Source organism: Charadrius vociferus, unplaced genomic scaffold (genome assembly GCF_000708025.1).
Source record: "Charadrius vociferus isolate BGI_N301 unplaced genomic scaffold, ASM70802v2 scaffold125, whole genome shotgun sequence".
NCBI classification, from domain to species: domain Eukaryota; kingdom Metazoa; phylum Chordata; class Aves; order Charadriiformes; family Charadriidae; genus Charadrius; species Charadrius vociferus.
The window spans coordinates 925,617-952,168 of NW_009649036.1; the positions used below are offsets into that span (position 1 = coordinate 925,617).

Consider the following 26,552-nt stretch of genomic DNA (forward strand, 5'->3'; position numbering starts at 1 on the left):
GTCTGTATCTGGTGGGGGTTTTTTACAGTACAGAAGAAAGATGAGAAAGCTCATTTTATACATCCACATACAGACTTTTAACTATTTCTAATATTCAGGACATTATCAGTAAGCAGTTATTTTTTTGAAACTCTCACTGTACCAGTAGTGCATAACTCTTAAGTTTTAGATTTATTAGGAGATAAGAATATTAATTGTATATATTTTTGTGTGTGTGTACTTCTCTCATCTGTTTTCCTTTTTGGCACAAAAGATCCATAGTGAAGAAGAATGTTCTTGGGAGGGACAATTAAGGACTCATCCTGATCTTGGTGTTGCAGTAAGAGTGAATAAGGTCAAAATTTTTAAGTGTATATGTGTATTTCAAGAGAAACATAAGAAAAGAAACAAAAGCAAATGCAAGTCACTTTGAGTCAGTGGACAGAGTGCTTTCTCATCAGTTTTGCATAGTGAAACTTCTGTTTCTCAAAGTAATATATTTAGTGCCCTCAAATCAGCATCCAATGGAAAACAAAGTTTGTCACAATACCATATGGAAAGCATAACAAACTACCCCAAAGAAGCACAAACCTTCCAAAACTGAAAACATGCAGAGTTAACAGGAACACTTCTCCAGTGCTGCAGAAAAACAAACAAACAAACAAATTTGCTTTCCATTCTCATTTAAGTTTAGCAATGATACTGATATAAAAATAATTTTAAATCACTCATTCTTAAAAGTCCTAATCAGCATGAAAATGATGGCAGTGTTTTCAAAATTGCTGTGAAAACAATTGCTGTCTGAAAAAGGAAGAATACAATGCAAGTATTGTTGAAATCTCCTCTTGGTCTTATCTTTTAGTCTTTCTGCATGAAAGTTGTCATTCCAGCAGTTCAGAGACTCTGAATAAGTGGCAGAAGTTACAGATTAGCTCTGAAACTATAGCCAAACACCCTGAAACATTTAGCTAACAACTCTTCAAACATCAGGGCTATCCTACAAGAAGGAAGGCAGGGAGCTAGGCAAACCATAACAGTTCTAAAGTGCCTGGAGTGAGGGGAAGAGGTGAGAGAAAAGTCTTTTAAGCCTTTCTAGCCTGCCTCAACCAAGGAAATAAGCTATACTGGTGTTGCTCTGTGAGTTTCAAGCTAAATAAAATTGTGCTTCTGAAATAACAGCCTGAACAGGCTTTGTCATGACATTAGCTCTTCCAGGGTTGGAGACCCAATGCAGCAACTACAGGGTTCAGCAAGCGTAACACCAGGCAGAGCAAAAACCAGTACAGAACACATGTTTGGAGACGGGACTGGACAAAAGAGTCCATTGTAACCATTTATAGCTCCTGTTAGAGCCATTTGAACTTGTGTTTGTGTCTGGCCTGAAGCTGAGCCTTCTTCACTTTTCAAATTAAATGCAGAGGCCAAAAACCTTTACCACAGTGCTGAATGAAAAGAAACTACTACTGAAACATATTGCTGCTGCTCCAGTATGTAAAGCTACCTGTTCCAATCAATTCACAAATCAACTTCAATCAAATCAATTCACAACAGAACAACATTGTCCTGTACTCAAACTCTCAAACTGCATGTATAAAAAGAAGCCTAAGTGAACTATGTTAGTGTTTGATGTGGACAAAACTCTAATATGCCGCTTTTTTTTTTTTTTCCTCATCAGCACAATACCTTGATATTACTGAGATTCATTCTTCAGGCAGGAAAGCATCTACTTCACATATGAGATATTAAAACCAGAAGTCACCATAGCATCCTTATTTATCCCCCACACTTGAAACTGCAGAGTTAAATGAAAACTGGAACTTTCATGAATTGAATCTGAAATTATTTTTATTTAAAATGTGTCATATGACTCTGAATATGAACCAAATACATCCAATATTACAGAAAGTCAAGTAAATCTTCAGTAAACTTTCATATTTACTCAAATGGTGCCATCCAGAGGCACCTGGACAAGCTCAAGAAGTAGGCCCGTGGGAATCTCATGAGGTTCAACAAGGGCAAGTGCAGGGTCCTGCACATGGGTCAGGGCAACCCTTGATAATCAGTACAGGCTGGGGGATGAAGGGATTGAGAGCAACCCTGTTGAGAAGGACTTGGGGGTACTGGGGGGTGAAAAGCTCAACATGAGCCTACAAAGTGCACTCAGCCCAGAAGGCCAACCGTATCCTGGGCTGCATCCAAAGAAGCACGGCCAGCAGGTCCAGAGAGGTGATTCTGCCCCCCTACTCTGCTCTGGTGAGACCCCACATGCAGTACTGCATCCAGCTCTGGAGCCCTCAGCACGGGGAAGACAGGGATCCGTTGCAACAGGTCCAGAGGAGGGACACAAAGATGATCAGAGGACTGGAGCACCTCTCCTATGAGGAAAGGCTGAGAGAGTTGGCGTTGTTCAGCCTGGGAGACTGAAGGGAGACTTTATTGCAGCTTTTCAGTACTTAAAGTGGCTCTTACAAGAAAGACGGGAACAAACTTTTTAGCAGGGCCTGTTGCGACAGGACAAGGGGTAATGGCTTTAAACTAAAAGAGGGTAGACTTAGACTAGACATAAGGAAGAAATTTTTTACAATGAGGGTGGTGAAACACTGGAACAGGTTGTCCAGAGAGGTGGTAGATACCCCACCCCTGGAAACATTCAAGATGAGGCTGGACGGGGCTCTGAGCAACCTGATCTAGTTGAAGATGTCCCTGCTTATCGCAGGGGGGTTGGACTAAATGACCTTTAAAGGTCCCCTCCAACCCAAACTATTTTATGATTCTATGATTATGAACATGTTGCTGTTATTCTGTTAGTGCTGTCTGTGGATATGTGGCTACCTTGAATATGTTTGAACATCACTTGCTATAGAAGACTGCATAGGTGGACCATATGCTTCATGACATCAACATTAGTTTTTTCCCTTTTCAATCAAAAGACAATACTTGAGCAGACTGTATAACACTTCTGCACTGTTTCAAATGTAGAGAGTATCAGGCTTCTGTCTCAATTCTCAGAGGAAAGGCCATTACTTTCTCCTTGGTACTCTAGTTAATTGATACAGACCAACCGCGCTACCTACTTTCATTTAAACTAAACATTATAGGTACAATTCCTTCTAAGGAAAAATTTCCCAGTTTAGCACATCCTACCGCAATCCAGTCTTCCTACACCACGGGCCAAGGATTCACACACACCCCTCCTCATGAACCCAATCTAAATCTATTGCAGTATCCTCAGTGAAATAATTTCTCTTTCTTCCAAACTCTTCTATATTTGTTTTTCCTCCACACAGCTCTGATCTCCACATTCTAACTGTCATAGTGCCATACCATGTACAGAAAGTATGTCTCCCAATATGCTAATGACATATAGCCCCTATCCCTTAATAAAAACCACAGTTCCTAATGCCAATACAAATATGAATTTCACTGTGGGGCCAAGGCACAAGCTTTTTTTTCTACTTATACTTTTTTAAGACAAAGTTACAGTTGCTGGTGTAAAAGGTTTCAGCTGCTGGTCAAAGTCTCTGATGAACCCTCTCAACTTTCAGATCTAACAGGTTATTAACAATCTTCAGTAGGCTCTCTAAAAAAAAATGTTCAAAAACTGGCCATGGTCAAGAGGACTCTGGTTCCAACAATAGTGTTTTGCAGCAGAAATCAGTACTACCCTTCAAAAATCTGATATTCATAAGTGAACATTTCTGGTCAAGAACAGTATGATTAAGCTAACAAAAAGGCAATCACTAGCAGCCCTGGAGAAGACAATCAGGGATGACAGCTCTGCTCAAGCATAGTGAAAGAAGTTATAATGAAAACTACTTCAGCTACGGCTATCTAAAAAGGACATTTGTCCATGCACTTTTAGGCGTTTAACCATCACGCACCAGGTAAAAGTTCACACAGCTTCCTGGTGGTTCCCCTAATTGTGGCGTTTCTGTGTCTGTCAAAGATCTTACCCCATTTTATAAATCCTACAGAAGGTTTCACCTCATCTTTTAGCCATCTAAAAATCAGAGATCAAATTCAAACTAGCCAGATTAGCTTCCTCCCTCTGTAGTCAGCAGAGACATCTCAACTGCTATCTCTGCAGGGAAGATTTATTTCTCCTAACTTATGATAAAATGCACCATTTTCTGAATGTATCTATGTTTCTCAAAATGTAATGAACTTAGAGTAGACACTGCTTTTAGTTGGCTAAAATTCAGTGCACCCACTTTGACATTGGTGCTAACTGCTAAAATGACTTACTGAAGAGCAGCTTAGAAAAACATCTGTTTACATTCAGATGAAGGATTCTCATGGCTCAAAAAAGCACTGACATTTCCACTGAGTCTCCTACAATCCCACGTCCTGGTACACTGTCATAACAACAGCATCACCCTCCTTTTTTTCTCTCTTTTTTTTTTTTAATTAATAATTTAAAAGTCAAGATGATTTAGCTGAGTAGGTAGTAGGGACACTGTCACATTTGATCACCCTTTTATTAAGGGCTGGCTGAACTACTGGCAACAGTGCTACTATCTGAATATTTTCCTTGTTTAAGAGGTTTGGATTCTATTCGCATCACAATTAAGAAGGGAGGGAAACCACTACATAATGAAAAGAAAACATATTACTCAGAAGATTATTATTTCCACCAGGGCCCATTCATCTTTATGCTATATAAAGCTGCTGTATTCCTGTATGCAACTTTTCCTGTCTCCTGCAAACATTATCAGACTTGTTGCACCAAGTTACCAGAGGGAGATCAGGTTCCCCCTAACAAACTTCCAAAACCAGTTACAGTGCCCATTATGAGCTGTATTATACTAATTCTTGGAAAGAATGGGCTTACCATTTAACATAGTTTAGAGCAATACAGTAAGAAAAACTCCGAACTGAAGATTGTTTTTCTTTCCCCCTGATTTCTTAATGTCATACTGTGGACTGATTTCCTACTTAGTTTGTTTCAGTTTAGTATCTCCCATTTTCTTTTCATATTTCAAAGCATTGCTCTGGGGAGAAAAAAAAAAAAGAAAATCTTTTTCTTATGGCTGGAGCTGGAATTTTTCCCCCTGGAGCCCTGACCAGTTGCTGTTTTGAAGTGCTCACAGCTTAGAAATTTAAAAAGAAAAAAAACCACAACCTCAAAACAGAGGCTTCAAAGGTCAGGGTAAAAGTGACAGTTCCTTCTGTGTACGAACGCTCCGTATCAACAAATAGTCTTCTGTGTGCAGACGCATTAGCCTTGTTTCAAGTATCTGATCAAAGAAAATTGTAGGCTTCAATTCTGGTTCCTGAATAAGGGTGATAGTCCAAATTGAGATGCTCAAAGTTATCAAAAACATCCATGTGGAGCTGTTAGGTACAGACCAGCCATGGACCAACAGGATCTCATTTGGAGGCCAGCAGGAGCATCAGCTAGGGGTCTTCAGGATACCCCAAGGCATTTTAAACAGTACCAGATAATTATGTTTAGGCACACGAATCAAGTCCTTAGTGCCTCGTCTCCCACCCTTCCTCATTCCAGAAGTCGTATGTCCCACTCCCAGGGCATCTCCCTTCCTACGCTTCTTTCTTCTCTATTCAGAACACCATACAACAACTCATTCAGACTTAACAGAGTCTCATGTTCCTTTACCCCTCTCGTACAGGGTTGTGATGGATTCTCTCTCAGTGGAAGAGACTGGAATGCTTTCAGAAAGACTGTGTACAGTATAACTGTAGTGTCTGTCTAAAATGTCATAAGAACGCTATGAAACTCTACAAGCCTTGCTGTACTGGAGGTCAGGTCAGATCAGCATTTCTTAAATTTTCAGGTTGGCAACGTCTTAAACAAGAGACAACCAAACTGATGATCATTTTCAACTACCGTAAAAACAAAACAGTACTAATTATTGTTTTCATTTTACTGAGGGAGGAGAAATTATCTTCCTTGGTGTAACACAGCAATTCCAGGTCACAGTTGGACAAGTCACAGGAAGAGGTCACCTTGCTAGGGAGAAAGACAAAGTACGAGGGCAGAAATTGTGAAACTTTGAGGAGAACTGAAGCAGAGAATGCAGGCAACAACATGGAGGCTCATCATAAAAGAAGCAACAGAGACAGGAGGAAGGACAAACAAAGGGGAAGTCAGAAAGCAAAAGCAGCAGTAAGAGCGCTGATGAAGATGATGGAAGCTCAAACAGGGCAGAAGGCAATATTGCAATGAACAGGTTACGAACATGTCAACGAGTCAAACTAATAGTAAAGCAATTGAATCAAAATGAACACTTAATCACTAGGGCTCACAGCAAGTCACTTGGCCATCCTACAACAGCATCTCATGCTTTTACTCTGGGCCTGCAATGCCTCACACAGCAACAGGCAGCAGCATTCCACCTCACCAAAATATTCACGGTTAACAACCAGGGAATGGAGCAGAGGTACATGACTTTTCTTTAAAAATCAGAACTATTGAACTTTTTCTTTACGTGGATGAGCTACTTTTTACATCATAAGAAAGAGTTTAAGTTCTTCTTTAAGGTCCTTCCAACTCTAAGCATTCTGTGATTCCATGATTCTATGATTCCCATGCATCCTATCACTGGATCCCACGGAGAAGAGATCAGCACCTCCCTCTCCACTTCCCCTCCTCAAGAAGCTGTAGAGAGCAATGAGGTCACCCCTCAGCCTCCTTTTCTCCAAATCAGACAAACCCAAAACCCTTAGCTGCTCCTCATAGGACATTGCTTCCAGCCCTTTCACCAGCTTTGTTGCCTTCCTCTTGACACACTCAAGGACCTTCACATCCTTCTTAAATTGTGGGGCCCAGAACTGCAGACAGTACTCAAGGTAAGGCCACACCAACCCTAAACACAGAAGGATAACCACCTCTTTTGACTGGCTGGTTATATTGTGTTTGATGCACCCCAGGATGCAGTTTGCCCTCTTGGCTGCCAGGGCACACTGCTGACTCATAGTGAGCCTGCTGTCAACCAACACCCCCAGATCCCTTCCCCGAGAGCTGCTCTCCAGCCACTACCCTCCCAATTTATACTTGTGCCCAGCATTACTCCATCCTATATGCATGATCCGGCATTTAGACTTGTCAAATTTCATCCCATTAATCATTGCCCAATGCTCCTATCTATCTAAATCCCCCTGCAAGGCCTCTTGTCCCTCAAGTGAGTCAACACCACCTCCCAGTTTGGTACTGTCAGCAAACTTGCTAATCGTTAATAAAACAATTTTTCTCTTATGTAGGCAGTTCCAGCAGGAGACTCTGCCCATATAAGATTTGAACCAACCCCAAGAAGATGTCCTCTCCACTAAAGAAATAAGGAACCTAGGACAATCAGCTTTCTAATTCAGACACGCCAGTTGAGTGCCTAAAGTTGAATCAATCCAAGCAAAGGGCCTTTGAGTTAGGCACTGTGTGTCTGACCCTTGAAACACCCAAGTTCCTTTAGTGTAACCCATAGTGGTTACACTAATTACATGGGCGTCTAAGTACACTACTCAGAATAAAACAAATTGAGTTGTAAAATGAGTTTTCAGAAAAGCAGTAAATGCATCCCGCTAACACTGTAATACTGCGATGTTGTTAAGGGGAGGAAAACCAAGGCCCAGGAACCCAAAAATCTTCACACAAGCGGCTCATTTATGCACCACAAATGAAGTTTTGTCAGTCTTTCATAAATGAAGCCTTATAGTTTCCCAGTTTCAGTACCTTAAGCATTCCAGAAAAGGGATTCTGTGGCCCTTTAGTAGAAACACTTGGGAAACTGGAAGACTATGAACATATGGATAATCTTGCCAGCTCAGACAAAAAAGACTGCCTAGCTCAGTATTCTCTCCAACAGCAATCACAAGCCGATGTTCAGGAAAGCGTAAGACCAGGGATGTATAAATAGCACTCTTGAGTATTTCCCAGCTTCTGTTTTCAAACCATGGGATCTCCTCTCATGGAGCACCTCTCCAAGTACTTGTCCATGTCTCTCTTTGGACCTGTATAATCTTTTTGCATCTACAATCTCTTTTGACAAGTAGTTTCACAAATCTGCCACCTGCTGCAGTAACAGTGATCTTTTCACGTTCTCTGCACCTGTCTCCTGCTAACCTCACTGGTTGGCCCTTGAGTCTTGGCTGGAAAAGCCCCTCCACCCCAAACCACTCACAACTTCAGAATCACAACTGTCCACATGTAAAGAGTGCTTGCTTACCTAATCATTCCTCATAGGGAAACTATTCCAGTCTCGAAGATGCTCATAAGAAAAAGCTCTATGTATACAAAGAAACTTCTTTGTGTAGTGCAAACTGAATTAAAAATAAATATGTGATACAAATACAGAAGTATATTTTATATTCACCTGCCACAGAAAGACAATTAAAAACTCTACTGCATATCCTTTTAGAATTAAATAAAATCCAGTGCTTTATCTACCCCCATTTTGAGTAGTGTTTATAATGATATTATAGTGGTGAAAAAAAAATCTGTTTTTTAAAAGACCTGACTTATTTTCCAGAAACGAAATTCATAAAAAAAGTTATTAGTTTAAAACCCTACACAAGTACAGCTCAGAGTATGATGTGGGGAAAAAAAACACATATCTACAAGCTAAGTAGAACTTTTAACTGTGGAAATTGGTTATTCAAATGAGGAAAATCCCCAATTCGCATTCATTACCAGAATTCACATCAACTGGCAAACAAATCTCCTGTTCCAGTGCATTCAGAAGTCAGTACAGGCCATATAAGACCTAAAAAAATCTTAGTCATTGGGTGACAAAAAGGTTCCCCCAGATTCTCCACAGTTCCAAATAGTAACAAAGGCTGTATGTAAGTACAGTAAAAAAGCCTGGTCAAAACCAGTCTAGTAGTCAAGTGCGTCAGGAGAAAGTGGTTCCTATAGAGAACAGTAGCTGATTTATTACAATCTCAGATGAGGAGCGCTAGTTTCAAATGCCAAGGATCCACAGAAATGGACCTCAATGGCATAAGACGGGAACAAATGAACACAGGTCCCTCTGATACAGCAACACACCTGAAGCACCTGAACGTCCTCAGATACTCTTACCATATAGAGTTCGAACAGATGAACACATAGATGATGGAAGTGCTTTGCCATGGGTTGCAGGTCCCTTGTCCCCACACACACACCCCAACATACAGCACTTACACTAGCATTTTGCTCAGTAGCTCATACAGCTCCCGCAGAGTAAGCTGGTCAGTATTTCAACCACGGAATTCTTTTGAAAAAATAAAATGTATTTTCAACCAAAATAATTACAATTGATTTAGTTCACTCTTGTTAGAACTAGACAATATATGAAACAAAATTTTTCATTCTTTAAAACATCTACATTTGAAATGGAACATTTTCTAAAAAACTGACACTGTCATTAAAAAGCTTTTTAAACTACATTCTCCAATTTTCACTCCCACTTGAAGGCATTTCATATTTCATTTATAAATAAAATTAAAAACTCCTGAAGTGTCCCACACAGAAAATTCTGATTTTTCTTAAAACCTTAATGAAGTATGCAATCCTTTGCAGTGGTGACAGCAGGGTTCCAGGTGATAGGGCCAAGGCTTCAGAGAGCATAGGCGTGTATTTTGTAGCAACGCATCCTCCTGATGCGCACTCCTTCCACTGCTGTAGCTAATGCTGTTTTGTCTCCTCTTTCACAAAAAATTCTTTAATACTACTGCAAAATCACTATCATAGAAAGACGACAGCGTTTTCACTTTTAGTCCTTCTATTCACCCATCAGACTACTGTCCCTAACTTCCCATTTTCCAGTAGAAAAAAAATAAAAATTCAGCACTCCTTCGGGTTAAAGACACTAGTACATGCTTAAACATACTGATCTTAGTGTCCAGCTGAACTGGGAACAAATAAACCTATGTTCATATGCCAATCATATTTTCAAATACATATATGTCACTGAGAGAGATTTGAAATTTTCATTATTATATTTACATTAAATAAATTTAACCTTACTATAGTATGCAAAACTTCGCAACCTATTTTCTGTAGTATCACTACAGAATAACTAAAGTTTTCCAGCAGTATTTCATATTAACACAACAATTTTACTACACATACTTGATGAAAAAATATAGTCTTGTGATTCTTCCTCCTGTCCTGTTCCAAAGAGATCCAAACTGGAACAAAGTCATGCCTCTCTCCTCCCAGTTGTGGGCAGTGACATCAGAGGAAACAGATGAGCCCAATCTATTAACACGTGGCTCTGTGGCTGGTGTCACCGCCACAGTTTTGGGTTTTTCGATAATGGGATGTACTACACAGCACCAGGTTTTCTGGCGTCAGTTGGGATTCACCTTTCTGAGACAGGGAAGAGGGTTTTTGCTCACAAGCTAGCGGGACTCATTGACCAAGTTTTAAACGAGGCTTGAAGGGAAAGGGGGGCAATATCAGGCTTGCCTGTGAAAAACTGTGGGATTACAGGCAACTGTTAGAGGGACACGGTGCTAGCAAGGCCCTGCAGCCTGTTGTTCTGAGACATGCTGGCTACACCGCAGCACACATGATGTCTTATGGAGATGAGCCAGGGGCTCCTGAGGTAATAGGAGCCAACAGGGATACACCACTAAAATAACCCAACAGAATTAAGGGATTTTCTTCTAAGGAAGGGACATGGCCAAAAGCCCAGCTGAAGTGCCTCTACACCAATGCATGCAGTATGGGCAACAAACAGGAGGAGCTGGAAGCCACTGTGGTGCTCAAAATCTATGATCTACTTGCCATTACTGAAATTTGTTGGAACAAATCCCATGACTGGAATGCGGCTATCAATGGCTACAGGCTGTTCAGATGGCCAGGTGAGGAAGGAGGAGCCAAGGCACTGCCCTCGACATCAAGAAATGGCTACAATGTGAAGAGCTGTCTCTGAAGAATAGCCACGAGCAGGTTGAAAACCTATGGGTAAGAATTAGAGACCGAGGCAACAAAGGGAACCTTGTGGCTGGTGTCTACTACAGGCCACCTGATCAACGGGAGTCTATTGACAAAGCATTCTTACTCCAGCTACAGGAGGCATTGTGCCCACAGGCTCTTGTCCTGCTGGGGAACTTCAACCACCCCAACATCTGCTGGAAAAGTAGCACGGCAAGCTGTAGACAATCCAGGACACTCCTGGAGTGCACTGAAGTCAACTTCTTAAACGAGGTAACAGACAGTCCCACCAGAGGGGATGCAATACTGGACGTGATGCTCACCAACTCAAGTGATCTAATTGGTGACGTCAAGATTGGAGGCAGCATGGGCTGCAGTGACTGCAGAATCATGGAATTTTCAGAGTTGGAAGGGACCTCTAGAGATCATCTAGTCCAACTCCCCTGCTAAAGGAGGATTGCCTAGAGCACATTACTCAGGACTGCATCCAGGCGGGTCTTGAAAATCTCCAGAGAAGGGGACTCCACCACCTCCCTGGGCAGCTTATTCCAGTGCTCTGTCACACTAACAGTAAAGCAGTTTTTGCATGTATTTGAATGGAACTTCCTATGTTCCAATTTGTGCCCACTGCCCCTCGTCCTGTCACTGAGAACCATTGAAAAGAGTCTGGCTCCATCCTCCTTCAACCCACCCATTAGATACTTGTACGCAATAATAAGATATCCCCTCAGCCTTCTCTTCTCCAGGCTAAAGAGTCCCAGCTCTCTCAGCCTTTCCTCATAAGGGAGATGCTCCAATCCCTCAATCATCTTGGTTGCTCTACGTTGGACTCTCTCCAGTAGTTTCCTGTCTCTCTTGAACTGGGGAGCCCAGAACTGGACACAGTATTCCAGTTGTGGCCTCACCAGAGCAGAGTAGAGGGGGAGAATGACCTCCCTCGACCTACTGGCCCCACTTTCCCTATGCAGCCCAGGATTCCATTGGCCTTCCTGGTGAAAAGGGCACATTGCTGGCTCATGGATAACTTACTGACCCTTCTCCTCAGAACTACTTCCCAGCAGGTCCACCCCTAACCTATACTGGTGCCTAGCATTCTTCCTCCCCAGGTGCAGGACCCTGTACTTGCTCTTGTTGAACCTCATTAGGCTCTTCTCTGCGCAGCTCTCCAGCCTGTCCAGGTCATGCTGGATGGCAGTGTTGTCCTCTGGAGTGTCAGCCACCCCTCCCAGTTTGGTATCATCAGCAAACTTGCTCATTCAGGTCATTGAACAAGACCGGACTGAGTATTGACCCCCGGGGGACAACCCTGGCTACAGGCCTCCAATTTGACACTGCTCCATTAATCACAACCCTCTGAGTTCTGTCACACAGCCAGCTCTCAATCCACCTTGCTGTCTCCTCACCTAGCCCACACTTCCTCAGCTTCCTAATGAGGACGTTATAGGAGACAGCGTCAAAAGCCTTGCTAAAGTCAAGGTAGATGACATCTACAGCTCTCCCCTCATCCAGCCAACCAGTTACAACATCATAGAAGGCTATCGAATTGGTCAAGCATGATTTACCCTTGGTAAATCTGTGTTGACCACTTCCAATAATTTCCTGTTCCTCAACGCGTTTGGAGATGACATCCAGAAGGAGTCGCTCCATTACCTTCCCAGGGACCGATGTGAGACTAACCGGCCTGTAGTTCCCTGGGTCCTCCTTCTTGCCTTTTTTGAAGATTGGAGTGATGTCAGCCTTCCTCCAGTCCTCAGGCACCTCTCCTGTTCCCCATGACCTTTCAAAGATGATGGAGAGTGGCCTAGCAATAACATCTGCCAGCTTTCTCAGCACTCGTGGGTGCATCCCGTCAGGGCCCATAGATTTATGGATTATTATCCTCCTCAACTAAGGGAAAAATCTTCCTCTCTCCTGTCCTTCCCCCTTGCCTCCAGGGTCTGGGATTCACGAGGCACAGCTTTAGTGGTGAAGACTGAAGAAAAGAAGGCATTCAGTAACTCCGCCTTCTCTGTGTCTTCTACCACTAGGGCGTCCATCTCGTTCACCAGTGGGCCTACATTTCCCCTAGTCTTCCTTTTTCTATTGATATACTGAAAGAACCTCCTCTTGTTATCTTTAACCGCAGTGGCCAAGCTGAATTCTGCTTGAGCTTTGGTTCTTCTAATTTTCCCCCTGCATAGCTTCACTATATCTTGGTATTCCTCATAAGTTGCCAACCCCCTTTTCCAGAGAATGTAAACTTTCCTTTTATTCCTGAGGTCCAGCCAAAGCTCTCTATTTAACCAGGCTGTTCTTCTTCCCTGTCAGCTTGTTTTTCGGGACATTGGGATGGCCTTCTCCTGTGCTTTTAAGAGTACCAGTGGTGTAAGTCTTCCTACCACGTTTCTGTGATGGCAACTAGATCATAGTTTCCTTGCTGTACAATGGCCTCCAGCTCCTCCTGTTTTTTCCCCATGCTGCGTGCATTAGCGTAGATGCACTTCAGCTGGGCTAATTGTCCTGCCACTTTTTTGGGGGGACAAGCCCTAATTCCCACCTGATCGTGCTCAGACACTTCTGTATTTACCAACCTATCACTACTCCTCGTGTCTTCACTACCACATGAATCACCATCCCCCACCACCTCTGAGACAGACTGCAAGAGCTTGCTAACACTTTTACCCAGAAGCACTGGCATGCTGCTCCCAGGGTCCACTTTAGTAATCCTGGTTTCATCCCCATCCCCCTTCAAACCTAGTTTAAAGACCTATGAATAAGCCCTGCTAATTCTTGTCCCAGGATCTTTCTTCCCCTTTGGGTTAGGCTTTCCCCACCTGTTGCCAGCGTGCCTGGTGTCCTGTAGATCAACCCATGATCACAGAAGCCAAAGTTCTGCTGGTTGCACCAGTCTCGGAGCCAGGAGTTAATTTGCTGGCTCCTGTTGTTTATCCCCTCATCAACCCCTGCAACTGGTGGGATAGAGGATAACACTATTTGTGCTCCTGATCCCTTAACCAGCCATCCTAGGGCCCTAAAGTCATTCTTCGTTGCCCTTAGACTTCTGGTAGTCACCTCATCACCACCCACCTGAAATATCAGTATCTGAGAGCTGAACCAGGGTAGGGAGTTTTCTCTGCATATCCTTAATCCTGGCTGCAGGGAGGCAGCTGACTTCCCTGTGGGATGGGTCTAGTCTACAAATGGGGCCCTCCGTTCCCCTCAGAAGGGAGTCACCTACTACAATTACCTTTCTTTTTTTTTTTAGTTGAGGAAGTCCTAAGGCGTGGGGGTGAGTGACTAGCCCTGGGTGACTCACTGGATGGATCATCCTCTCCATCCTCATTCACATGGCCCTCAATTTCCAAAGCCCCATACCTATTATGCAAAGGCAATTGGGAAGGTGAGGGGGGGCAGGAGGGGTTTCGCTTGCCTCTCCGAGGAGGGACCTGTCTCCACTCCCCCTTGTCCCTTAAGTCCCCTCCTTCTGCCTGGTGACAGGAGGGAAGAGGATCATCCACTTGCGGTAGGGCCTCTTCCTGCTGCCTTTGCCTCAGGGCATGGCTCCATCAATCTATTTCACTTTCACATTCTCTAATGCTTCTTAACCTTTCTACCTCTTCCCTCAGTTCAACCACCTGCCTGTGTAGATCATGTCTCTGGCTCCATCTGATACCAGTGCCAGGCTCAGACTTTTGTTGCAGCCAGAGACCTGCATGGCCACATGCTTGCACAGGAGCTCGATCTGAGTTCCCACATTCTTTCTTCCAGTGGCTTTTGGTCGTTTTGTGGCCATGTTCTTCTCTTAAGCCAGGAGGTGACCATGCACTGGTGGAGTTCACAGTCCTGAGGGATATGGGTCAGGTGAAGAGTAAAGTCAGGACCCTGAATTTTAGGAAAGCAAACTTCCACCTCTTTGAGGAGTTAGTCAATGGAACCCCCTGGGAAACTGCCCTCAGGGACAAGGGAGCAGAACAGAGCTTACAGATCTTTAAGGATGCTTTCTGTAGAGGGCAAGAGCTCTCAATCCCCAGGTATAAGAAACCAGGAGAGGAGGGCAAGAGATTGATGGCTGAGTTGAGGCCTCCTGGTCAAACTAAATGACAAGAAAGAGATGCACAGGCAGTAGAAGCAGGGACAGATATCCTGGGAAGAGTATAGGGATGCTGCCCAGTTGTGTAGGGATGGGGTCAGGAAGGCAAAGAAGCAGCTGGAGCTTAACTTGGCAAGGGATGCAAAGAATAATAATCTGCTTCTACAGATACATCAGCCAGAAAAGGAAGGTCAAAGAAAGCCCTCTGATGAGCAAGACTGGCAAACTGGTAACAACAGGCAAAGAGAAGGTTGAGGTACTCAACAACTTTTTTACCTGTCTTCACTGGCAACTTCTCTCCCCACACCTCTCGAATGGATGGACCACAAGGCAGGGACTGGGAGAACAAAGTCCCTCCCAGTTTAAGAGACGATCAGGTTTGTGACCACCTGAGGAACCTGACCATACAGAATTCTATGGGACCTGACGAGATCTCCATGATATTTGAAAAGTCACAGCAGTCAGGTGAAGTCCCTGATAACTGGAAAAAGAGAAACATTGCATCCATTTTTAAAAAGGGTAGAAAGGAGGACCCTGGGAACTACCGACCTGTCAGCCTGTAAGAGGCAACTTGTAAATTCCCTGAAACAAATGGTGAGAGAAGAAAGGGAGGGGGAGGAGGCCCTCCAAGCCTTTCTGAGAAATGTCTCAAACACTCGCAAGTACCTTGAAATGTAGCTATAGCCACGGGGTGAATAATGCAGGCCTTATGCTCACAGAACTGATAAGGCTAACAGCTGCTTACTCAGGCAGGTAAGAAACTCACCTGAATCTGCAGGAGGGAGACAGGACAGTGCTGCTTTTCATTGGCAAGGACAAGTTAACGAGAATCTGTGTAGTTCTTTGTTTCTTCAGAAGGCTACTATGCCCAATGACGACCTTTGCCTCATTATCCGTGAAATGCATATTAAAGTTAACACCCCTGCATATGCTAATGAAGATTATCAAGATCATGCTAAACATACATGACTATAGCACTCGTCTCTCCACCCAAATCATGCTATGCATCACCTGGGGGTGGGGGGGAAAACCTGAGACAAAACTGTCACCGTAACAGTGGGCAGGTCGTACTGATACCGTGAACATAAAAGGGGAAAATAAGTACCACAAAGGGGGATCTGCAGAGGAGTGTTCCGACAAACCAGAGACCCCCCAGCTGGCTGGACCAATGCTGGAACCAGAACTGGTGGTCTCTTTAAATCTCTCTCTGGTCCTCTGTTTCTCTTTTCTCTTAAGAGTTGTTAAGTAATGCAAGGCATACCTTACCGCTTGCCATAATTCATTATATATCTGTTGTTAAGTAAAACAAGGCACCTCTTACTGTTTGCCATAATTTGTTTTACCACTTGCCATAATTTGTTATATACCTAACCAATTATCATGGACCTACTTAACACATGTATTAATCACTGTGGTGATCTAATAAATGTTTTTGTATGGACCTTGAGAGTTGTCTAACCTTTGTTCACACTGCTGGGGATTTGCGACTCTGAGTCACTTTCTCCCCCTCTTCTGAATGGGGCATGACACAGCCTCACCTCTGTGACTAGGAAGATCATAGAAGAGATCCTGCTTGAAGCTATGCTAAGGCACATGGAGGAAAGGGAAGTGATTCGAGACAGCGAGTATGGCTTCACCAAGGACAAGTCCTGCCTGACCAACCTAGTAGCCTTCTATGATGGGAATGACTACATCAGTGGACAAGGGAAGAGCTATGTATCTCATCTATCTGGGCTTCTGTAAGGCCTTTCACATGGTTCCCCACAACATCCCGCTCTCTAAATTGGAGAGATATGAATTTGATGGGTGGACTCTTCGGTGGATGAGGAATTGGTTAGATGGTTGCATCCAGAGGGTAGTGGCCAACAGCTCAATGTCCAGATGGAGATCGGTGACAAGTGGTGTCCCTCAGGGGTCCATATTGGTACCAGTACTGTTCAATATCTTGATCAATGACACAGACAGCAGAATCGAGTGCACCCTCACCAAGTCTGCGGGTGACACCAAGCTGAGTGGTGCAGTTGACACACCTGAGAGACACAATGCCATCCAGAGGCACCTGGACAAGCTCAAGAAGTAGGCCCGTGGGAATCTCATGAGGTTCAACAAGGGCAAGTGCAGGGTCCTGCACATGGGTCAGGGCAACCCTTGATAATCAATACAGGCTGGGGGATGAAGGAATTGAGAGCAACCCTGTTGAGAAGGACTTGGGGGTACTGGGGGGTGAAAAGCTCAACATGAGCCTACAAAGTGCACTCAGCCCAGAAGGCCAACCGTATCCTGGGCTGCATCCAAAGAAGCACGGCCAGCAGGTCCAGAGAGGTGATTCTGCCCCTCTACTCTGCTCTGGTGAGACCCCACATGCGGTACTGCATCCAGCTCTGGAGCCCTCAGCACGGGGAAGACAGGGATCCGTTGCAACAGGTCCAGAGGAGAGACACAAAGATGATCAGAGGACTGGAGCACCTCTCCTATGAGGAAAGGCTGAGAGAGTTGGCGTTGTTCAGCCTGGGAGACTGAAGGGAGACTTTATTGCAGCTTTTCAGTACTTAAAGTGGCTCTTACAAGAAAGACGGGAACAAACTTTTTAGCAGGGCCTGTTGCGACAGGACAAGGGGTAATGGCTTTAAACTAAAAGAGGGTAGACTTAGACTAGATATATGGAAGAAATTTTTTACTATGAGGGTGGTGAAACATTGGAACAGGTTGCCCAGAGAGGTGGTAGATACCCCACCCCGGAAACATTCAAGATGAGGTTGGACGGGGCTCTGAGCAACCTGATCTAGTTGAAGATGTCCCTGCTCATCGCAGGGGGGTTGGACTAGATGACCTTTAAAGGTCCCCTCCAACCCAAACTATTCTATGAATCTATGATTTCTGATGAGATATTTTTAAAAGATATACCACAGTGTAATGATTACCCATACAGCACATTGAGTTAGTTGAAAGACCATATGTTGCATTTGTAAAAGATATTCTGTAGCAGATATAGCCAGTACTGCCTGCTGCTACCTGGCATCCTCAGTAAACTACCTGAAGTGATGATGTTTGTCCTTTCTATTCAATGGAAAGTTTTTGATTATTTTTTTTCCTTCTAAATTTTTGGCACCTGTAAGTCTATAAGTTCCCTTATGAAATCATCATTACACACCTGAAGCCAGGTATGAAAGGATACACAGAAAGTCTGATGCATGTGCCATGTTTAACCCATCTGCATATTTCTCCAGAACACTGCCCGTAACCCATCATTAAAAGACAAGAAACAAATGCCACAACTTTCTCATAAAAAATTTATGCAACACCCTCTTCTAGCAACATCATTTACTTTATCTATTTCCTACACCGTTAGCTGCAAGGCTAATAAAGCTACTCAGCAGGCAAGGGATTTAATGAAATAGACCCTGAGTTCCTGGGAGGATCACCTGTGGTTCCAACTCTAACACTTCTGATCAAATACAAGCTGTCCTCCTGCTGCTGAGCAACAGGCTTTTCTGGATCTTGATCAAACATGCTCCAAAGGAGGGAGGGTGTAATAATATGGTGTAAAGTATTCAAGTGTGTAGGAGAACAATTGATTGTGGTTAAAGGGAGGAGGAGAAAAAACTATTTAAAAAATAATGGAAATTGACAGCTTTTACATTTAGGTCACCTGAGCAGCAAAGCAAGTTCATAGAAATTCTTTCAATAAGCAGCAATACAATTAAGCATATGTACTAATCATCATTAATAAACTACATAAACCAGCATTAAAAAAAAAATAAATACAGCCTTGCACTGTTACAGTTCCCAGCTTCCACAAATATTTTCAATTCTCTTCCCCATCTAAGGCTGAGACATCAATATACAAATATTACAGAACAAACATCTCCCAGTGGCTACTTAATGAAAGTAAGGACAAAAATAAACAGCATTAAAAAAAACCCTAACCCACTTATCAGTGAAAGGTCTCAAGTTCTCTTCCCAATACCTAACAAATTTAAGTACTGCCTGCTTACTGCTCCTTTCAGTGCAAGGCTGGACAGGGGACAATTTGGCTTCCCTTCTTCTGCAAGGAAGAGATGAAAAATTCCTTACTTATTGATCCTTCTAAAATAACCCAAACATTGCTTACCTTGAAATCTAGTACATTCCTGTCTTAAATTTCCTTTTAAAAAGCTGACTTTATCTCCTATCTTTGGGTGAACTTCATGTTCTAGGGGAAATCTTACCTAATTTTGGCAGGGAATAGGGCACTTTAAAATAATCTTCATAAAATTCAATGAGTCTTCTTGTAATATTTAGAGCATAGTCCCCCGATCCTCTTCGGATTGCATCAGGCCTTGCATATAACCGTACCTGTTAAAAAACAAAGTGAAAGACTGATCATTTCAGCATCTACATTTTAAAGCTATCCTACCTGCAGAGGTGAATTATTCTGATGTTGTTGTGAGGTGGAAGGATTATTCTCTTAAAGCCAAATGTTACTGTCATACGTTTGTCAAAACATGTCGAAGCTGAAAACCAGAACTTCCGCAATTAAGGTTACAAAGTTGAGAAGTCACAATCTCCTACTTGTTTGTGTTGCCAAATAAAAGACTTAACACTCCTTGCATCAAAATAAATATTCAAAGAAAACACTTACATGTGTTTGCTAGAGATATGATGGGAGAGTGGATTAGTATAATGGTTCTCTGCCCACACTGAATGTAGGCAGGATGCAGTGGCTCAGTAGGAGAGAAGTTCACGGTTTGTTAAAGGCACATTATATCGAGCCCTGAAAGTATTAGTAGATTGTAGAGAAAAAAAACAAATTATAATCATTCTCTTTTCTTTTCTCTGGCAGTGACACAGTTACCCTCCATGAGCTATGGAAGACTGCAAAAACAACCATTTATAAGCTCATTCATGTACACAAACAATTAACATTCCTGAAACCTCCATGGCTGCTTCAGGCCTCTGTTTTCAGAAAGCGGCAAGTTAAAGCTGTTTATACAAGCCACAGATTGCTGCGTTCAATAAAAAATAGCTCACGCATTTGACTACATAGAGCACCAAAGTGAAGAGAACTCACCTTAATAATTCAGCACCCAAGTGTGACCCGCTTCCCTCCTAATTAAGGAGGCAGTGGAAAGCACTGCCAGGTTACTCATTATTCCCTCTCCCCACAGTCCTTAATGTCTCCTTAGCGCAAAGATGACATACAGCTGAGAACTGTTAACCAAGAAAGGGACAGAAAGGAGAGCCACTTTTTGCTTTCCCTCCTCATATTCAGTCTGAGGGACAAAGCCAAGGGGAAGCAGTGGATGCTTTCTGGCTGTGGCAGAAGGTCTCTCCCTCCAGTACATAATGACCTGATACAAACGAGGCTCTACTAAATGTCAGTCCTAATAATAATATCTGACTCGCTAATACTTTCTGTGGCAGGATTAAATCCCAGCCAGGGTTCCAAGGAAAGCAGCAAGGCAGAAATCAGAAAATATCAATGCAAACATGAAGCAGAAATACCAGTTTTGAAATGTTTCTAAATGCTCTATTCTGGACCAAGAAAAGCCAATGGGATTTTCAGCTTCAGTGAAAGCATTACCAAGCATTGCTTTTCTGCTCTTTTCCTGAACCAGTTCAGTTACCTGAGTGGAAACCAGATATCAAACCCCAGCACACTGAACCTGTCAATTCTGTTTTAAACCACTATCTCTTTGTTTTCACTACTCAGACACATTATTCCGCTTTCTTACTATGTCCATCTTTATATTTTTTATCTTTGTATTGTATTACAGACTCAGTGCACAATCAGCCATGCACAGTTATCATTTGTAATGTAAAACAGATAATAGCATAACCTAATGAGACATGTAATAAAGCAGACATCTCATAATCACCACCTGAAAGCATATAAACCATTATCTGAACATCTCCAAGTCACTATTTTTGTTTATTGCTTCCTTCCACAGTTAACAGTGACATGTACATTAAATGTTGCCTGATCTGCTACACTAAATATATTTTTTAACAAAATAGATATTAACCACAGAGATCCTAATTCAAATATCTCAAAACCTTTAGTTTATGGAAGGATGGTAAGAATCACAATTAGATTTGTGATGAACACTGTTTTGTATCATTAAACCTTTATACACAATTTTGCATAATTGCTTTACTGGCACAGTTGACTGTATCAGCAAATTAGGGAAAAAAGAGTCAGCCAACCAAGTATGCAAAAAATCATTCAATTTGACAGTGGCCAAATGTGTCCATAATAAGGAATAGGACAACAGAAGGGAAGGAAAAAAAATAGGTACATACAAGTAAAATCAAGGTTCAACTTACTGCATTACAACGTGTGTCTTTTGGCAAATGTAGAAAAGGCATTTAATGGTGTCTAAGATTGGGCCCTGGGACCAAAGCTCAAAAGCTGCAATGCTGCAAAATTTCATTTGCCACCTGCTGAATATAGTTTTATTCTGCCTGTAAAGTTTCCTTGGGTGCCTCTCTGCCCGCCCAAAACAGCTCTGGACTGCCAGGGCTCCATGGCTCACACCAAGGTCACCCCTAAGCTGGAGCACAGTTCAGGAATTACTCGTGCCTTTGGCCAGGTCTCCCATGGGCTTTGAGGCAACGAGCATTGCCAAAGCACGCCAGCCACCTCCAAATGCTGGGTCTGCTTCTGCCTTTCACCCAACAACCACTGAACTTGAAACATACAGAGGAACCTTAGAGGCACCATCGCAGACTCAGCCCTGGCCTCAGAAAATTCCCCTCGTGGTTAGCAGAGGGCTACCACACGGGTCGGTCTGTGACACTCTGCCTACCTGGCTGGCTGTTTTGGATGACACCTTCTCAGGTGTCATCACAATATATTTTATATATATAACAATATGCTATATTCACAATATAAGGAGCTTGGTCCAGAGTTCAGTTTAAAGGCTGGCACCTCTAAGCTTGAAACGAAAATCCCTAACTTTCACACACTGATGCCCTTTAATGTGTATGGGCTTATGTTGACCACATTTTACCTTCAAGTCCATAAAATGGGGATTATATTGTTTCCTTAATTTATATGAACATTATGAGTGTTAAGTAATAAAGACTGTAAAGTTTTCAAATACTGAAGAGGAGCTTAAGTAAATAAAACAGAATGAAGATTAAGGCATGAGATTTGTTTAGCATATTTTGTTGTTTGTTTATTGCTTTCATTTCAAAAGGCAGATCGGTTGTGTTACTTTATAACTACATTGGACTGAACAATAATGCGTAATTATTATATACTTTCCCACAGTCTATTTGATCACTACACTAAGAATTCAATTTTACATTAACTTAAATAAGAGAAAGAACAGAAAATCTTCTGCAGGGTCAAACCTAAGTATAATTACAAGTAGTACATGTTCTCCTACAAAAAGATAAATAGGTTTCTAGCTTAGATGCATAACTCACGACTCACTGCAATGGCTCATACTGTCCTGCAAATATTAGTGAAGCTCTTTTTCACAATTTTTGCAAGATTAGGTTATGCTATTATTTTGATGGAAGAAAAGTGGAGAACAAAGATACGGAGACGAATTCTGGGCGCCTATCTTGACACCTCTCAATGTCAAGTATACTTAACTGTTTTATTGCACGTACTTAAAGCACGGTTCCCATTATATCTTATTGCAGTGGTGAACACTTTATACAGCTTTGAGTCTGGTCACAGGTGCCTTAGTTTGGGTATTAAGAAAATGAGTAACACACGATTAGTGACTAAATGAGACTGTGTCAGTTTATGAGATTTGCTTGGCATCTCACAGCAATTCTGGTGGCAGAGGCAGGGAGGGAATTCACAGATGACATTCAGCCTCACGGCCACCTGACAGCCTGCACCAAGTGCCTTCCACCTTTGGGAATGAATAAGGTAGGGACTGCTGAGACAACAGGCGTGTGACAACACACTGGTGGTGTCCTGATACAGCGCAGTTCCCTGTGTGTCTTAAACGACAAAAATACCAGAAAAATATTATGAGGGATCATATTAGCAACAACACCGTCATAATACCTATGAATATAACAAAGTTCACGTGGTTTTCTAAACTCCTTTGCACCTACATTTGCAACCATTACCAATCTTTCAACAGAAGTTCTGACTTCTAAGAAAAAAAAAATCCAAACCTCTCACTTCTCTCTCAAGTGGAACCAGACTGACTGTCTCCTTCCTACCACAAGTTTGAGTAACTAGGTTTGCACCTTCAGCCCTATAACCCAGACCTCCCCTTTGACATTTATAAGACACTGTTGTTCTTATACCGCGAAACCACTGATGGAGGAGACCAGACACATTTTGCTAGAAATCATTTTCACTGTCATTAACAGCAGAGCAAGAAGTTACTAGAGAACCTAAATGAAATCGCTGCAATGTATATTTTATCATTCTTTTCTAAAGTAAGCAAAAATGTGAATTGTATCCCCTTGTTTCCTTTCCAGCAGCCCTGGGATATTTTCACTGGAACTTTAAATAGAGACAATACAATAGCCATACTCAGATACCACTGCAGAAAAATCATCCTGAAGGATTAATTTAAAAATATTAGTAAACTAACTGAAGTTCTTAGAATGACTTTAGCAGCATTATCAAATAAAACACAAAAATATTCCTGAACTTGTATGGTAAATTCCATGTATTTGTTATAAATGATCAATAGTCTACTTCTCCATAGTTAGTCAAAAGTATTTGCTGTACAAAAAGTGTACTTTCACAAATAATTTGTACATATTACAACATTTTCTGTAGTTTCTCTTAATATTTCAGCATTGGTTACATAAAATAAGTCAAAGTAATTTAAAAATATTTGTAGTACTGGCTTGCCAGAACAGATGAATGTGATTATAAAATGAGAGCTGTCTCCCATAGTGAGGGACAGTTGTGATATATGCTAAGAAATGTGCAACAGATTTAGAACAAATCACATCTAACTAAAGTCAGGTTATTAACTACTGTGCATGCAAAAATCTTCCTGTCTACAGCAGGTAAAAATTATTCATCAAAAAGAAGAGTTTTACTTGTCTTATTACTTCAGCATGTTTCAAAAAAATGTCAATTAGTAACTATACACAAGGTAGGGTGGGTAAATTCTGACAATTACAAACTGTAAATAGCAATGAACATCTTAATTTCTGGTGAATAGTATGTTCACTAAAAGTGTTTCCACTGTACCACAGGCTAGGGATAATTTCAGCACATAATAAACAGACAAATGGGTTCAGAAAAAGTAGAACAGCTCTATTTTGACATTTTAGAATAACGACTTTTTTTTTTCTTTTTTTGCATTAAAATTGAAGTACATGAAAAAAAGAAAAGGATGAAAGGGATGAAGAACGGTGAGGAAAAACCTGCAGTCATTTTTTCACATTCTGTGAAATACTTCAGGTCAAACTGAAGGCTTTGTTCAGTTCTCCTTTGCAGGTAAGAGGAATATGGAATACATTCAGTATTTTGACCATGAAAATAAAAAGTTAAAATCCATGTTTAATTACAAAAGGACTGTTGTCCAAACTTCTCCCTCTGCAGGAATTCACCAAAGGCAAAGGCAGCCCAGAGAGAACCACACTATGTTTTCCCTCTGGCGCTAGAGGAAGACACTAATAACCTTTGTTAGAGGTGCCACAAGCCTGCCAACCCACTTCCCCAGGGAATTAAGGAAGCTGACAACCTGGCAGAAATCAGGATGTTACAGCAAGAGGCTTGCAAGCCTTAAGCATGCCATACACCAGAGCCCACCTCGTACTTTCGAATTAAATATTCTACATTTGAAGCCTACTCTTGAAGACATTTTTCTCTATGCCACCTTCTATTTTATATGTGCATCCCATTTGAAACCTTCATTCTTGCAGTGGTGTTAACTTTTTAGGGGAGTGTCATCTTGCTTAATATCAAGAAATATTTTTATTCATTGTAACAGTGAAGTTTGCTCATCACAATAATCCCATAAAATAGCCTGCATTCATTCTGCAAGGTCTCTCTTCTTTAAATGTTTAGCCATTTTTTCCATGTTTTAAGACCACTACAATTGCCATCACTGCCTTCCCTGATGCCCTGGGGAGATCACAGCTCACTGGATGAGAAATACTGCTCCAAGGGAGTAAAGCGCACCTCTGTTTTAGCAAGGGAAGGCTTTTGAGAGCAGATGGCTCATTGGGCTCTAACAACCTAACGCAACACCCGCTGACTTTAACTGAATGACTCCTGTTAACTACAGGGGCTTTAAATCAGACTTCCAGAGGAGGCATGACTGATCCAGCCCCTGGGCTAGGGACACTTCTGACAAGACAACCTTCACCAACAGCATCTGTCATGTCTACAGTCCATGTTTTTAGATCACCATTTGCATAGTCCTTGTTAGGCAGTGCACAGGAAAAAAAGAAAAAAAAAATAGTCCATTAAATGGCAGTACTCTGGTCATGACCACTGAGAAGCAGGACCACTGACTGGATCTTACACTTATATCCCATGTGCTATAAGGAAAATAGCTCTCTGCCTCTTGAAAACATCCTGACGCAGAATTTACACAGCAGTAACCATTGCTGTATCTCTTCCACAGCATCAGGTACAACAAGGCCAGCTTTGTTGCTGATGAGGGGAGAAGATGCACCTATAATCATAGAATCATAGAACGGTTTAGGTTGGAAGGGCCTTTGAAGATCATCTAGTTCCACCCCCCCTGCCATAGGCAGGGACACCTCTCCCCAGACCAGGTTGCTCAAAGCCGCATCCAGCCTGGCCTTAAACGCCTCCAGGGATGGGGCCTCAATAACTTCTCTGCGCAATCTGTTCCAGTGACTTACCCCCCTCAAAGTGAAAAATTTCTTCCTAATATCTAATCTAAATCTCCCCTCTTCCCAGTGTGAAGCCATTCCCCCTCATCCTATCACTGCATGTCCTTTTAAAAAGTCCTTCCCCAGCTCTCCTGTAGGCCACCTTTAGGTACTGGAAGGCCACAATAAGGTCTTCCTGGAGCCTCCTTTTCTCCAGACTGAACAATCCCAACTCTCTCAGCCTGAATAATCCCAGGCCTTGGTTCACACCATCTGATTCCTGGACATTGCCACAGACGTGACTGCACAGAACCGCTCCTGAAGGTACCCCCAGCCACAGAGAGCCTTTACCCAGCCCTGAATGCTCTCACATCACATAGGCCTCTGGGACCACAAGAGACCTGAATCTCTCTCCTTTCACTTGGCGCTATTACAGCATCTTTCCAAGCAAACACATCGAACGTTCCAAGGATGGCATCTACCCATTTTGCTGCTGTCTAGATTTCCCCTCCCCCCCTTTTCCATCTTTGGTCCATTTTGCTACAGGTACTTAAGTTTGAATAGACTGGGAGCAAATGGGGGTATGGAAATTGAGTGAAAATGTGATGACAACTTTAAATCTTGTTGTTTTCTCAGCCAAGCATGGATTAGGTAACCTTGTGTCAACACAGGAATCCACTTCACAATTAAACATAGTTTCCCCTCCCACCTACTTCAAGCAGAATTCAAAGTAACTTTGTCAGGTGTTATAAAGCAGCTCAGAGTGCTTTCCCATTACAAAACAGATGTCTCTGCACATCAACTGGTGTCAGCAAAGCCACCCTGGGAATAATGCTTGTTCTTTAATCCCTTCCTCAAAGCCAG

At 42.4% G+C, this 26,552-nt stretch overlaps 1 protein-coding gene across 1 annotated transcript in view; it reads right to left on the reverse strand.

The window, feature by feature from the left end:
* TRHDE (thyrotropin-releasing hormone degrading enzyme) overlaps nt 1–26,552 on the reverse strand; it is a 214,268-nt gene that overhangs the window by 162,173 nt on the left and 25,543 nt on the right. The window contains exon 2 of the mRNA XM_009887778.1: nt 19,133–19,259. Coding sequence (XP_009886080.1) covers nt 19,133–19,259 — 127 coding nt within the window. The remainder of the gene's footprint in view (nt 1–19,132; nt 19,260–26,552) is intronic.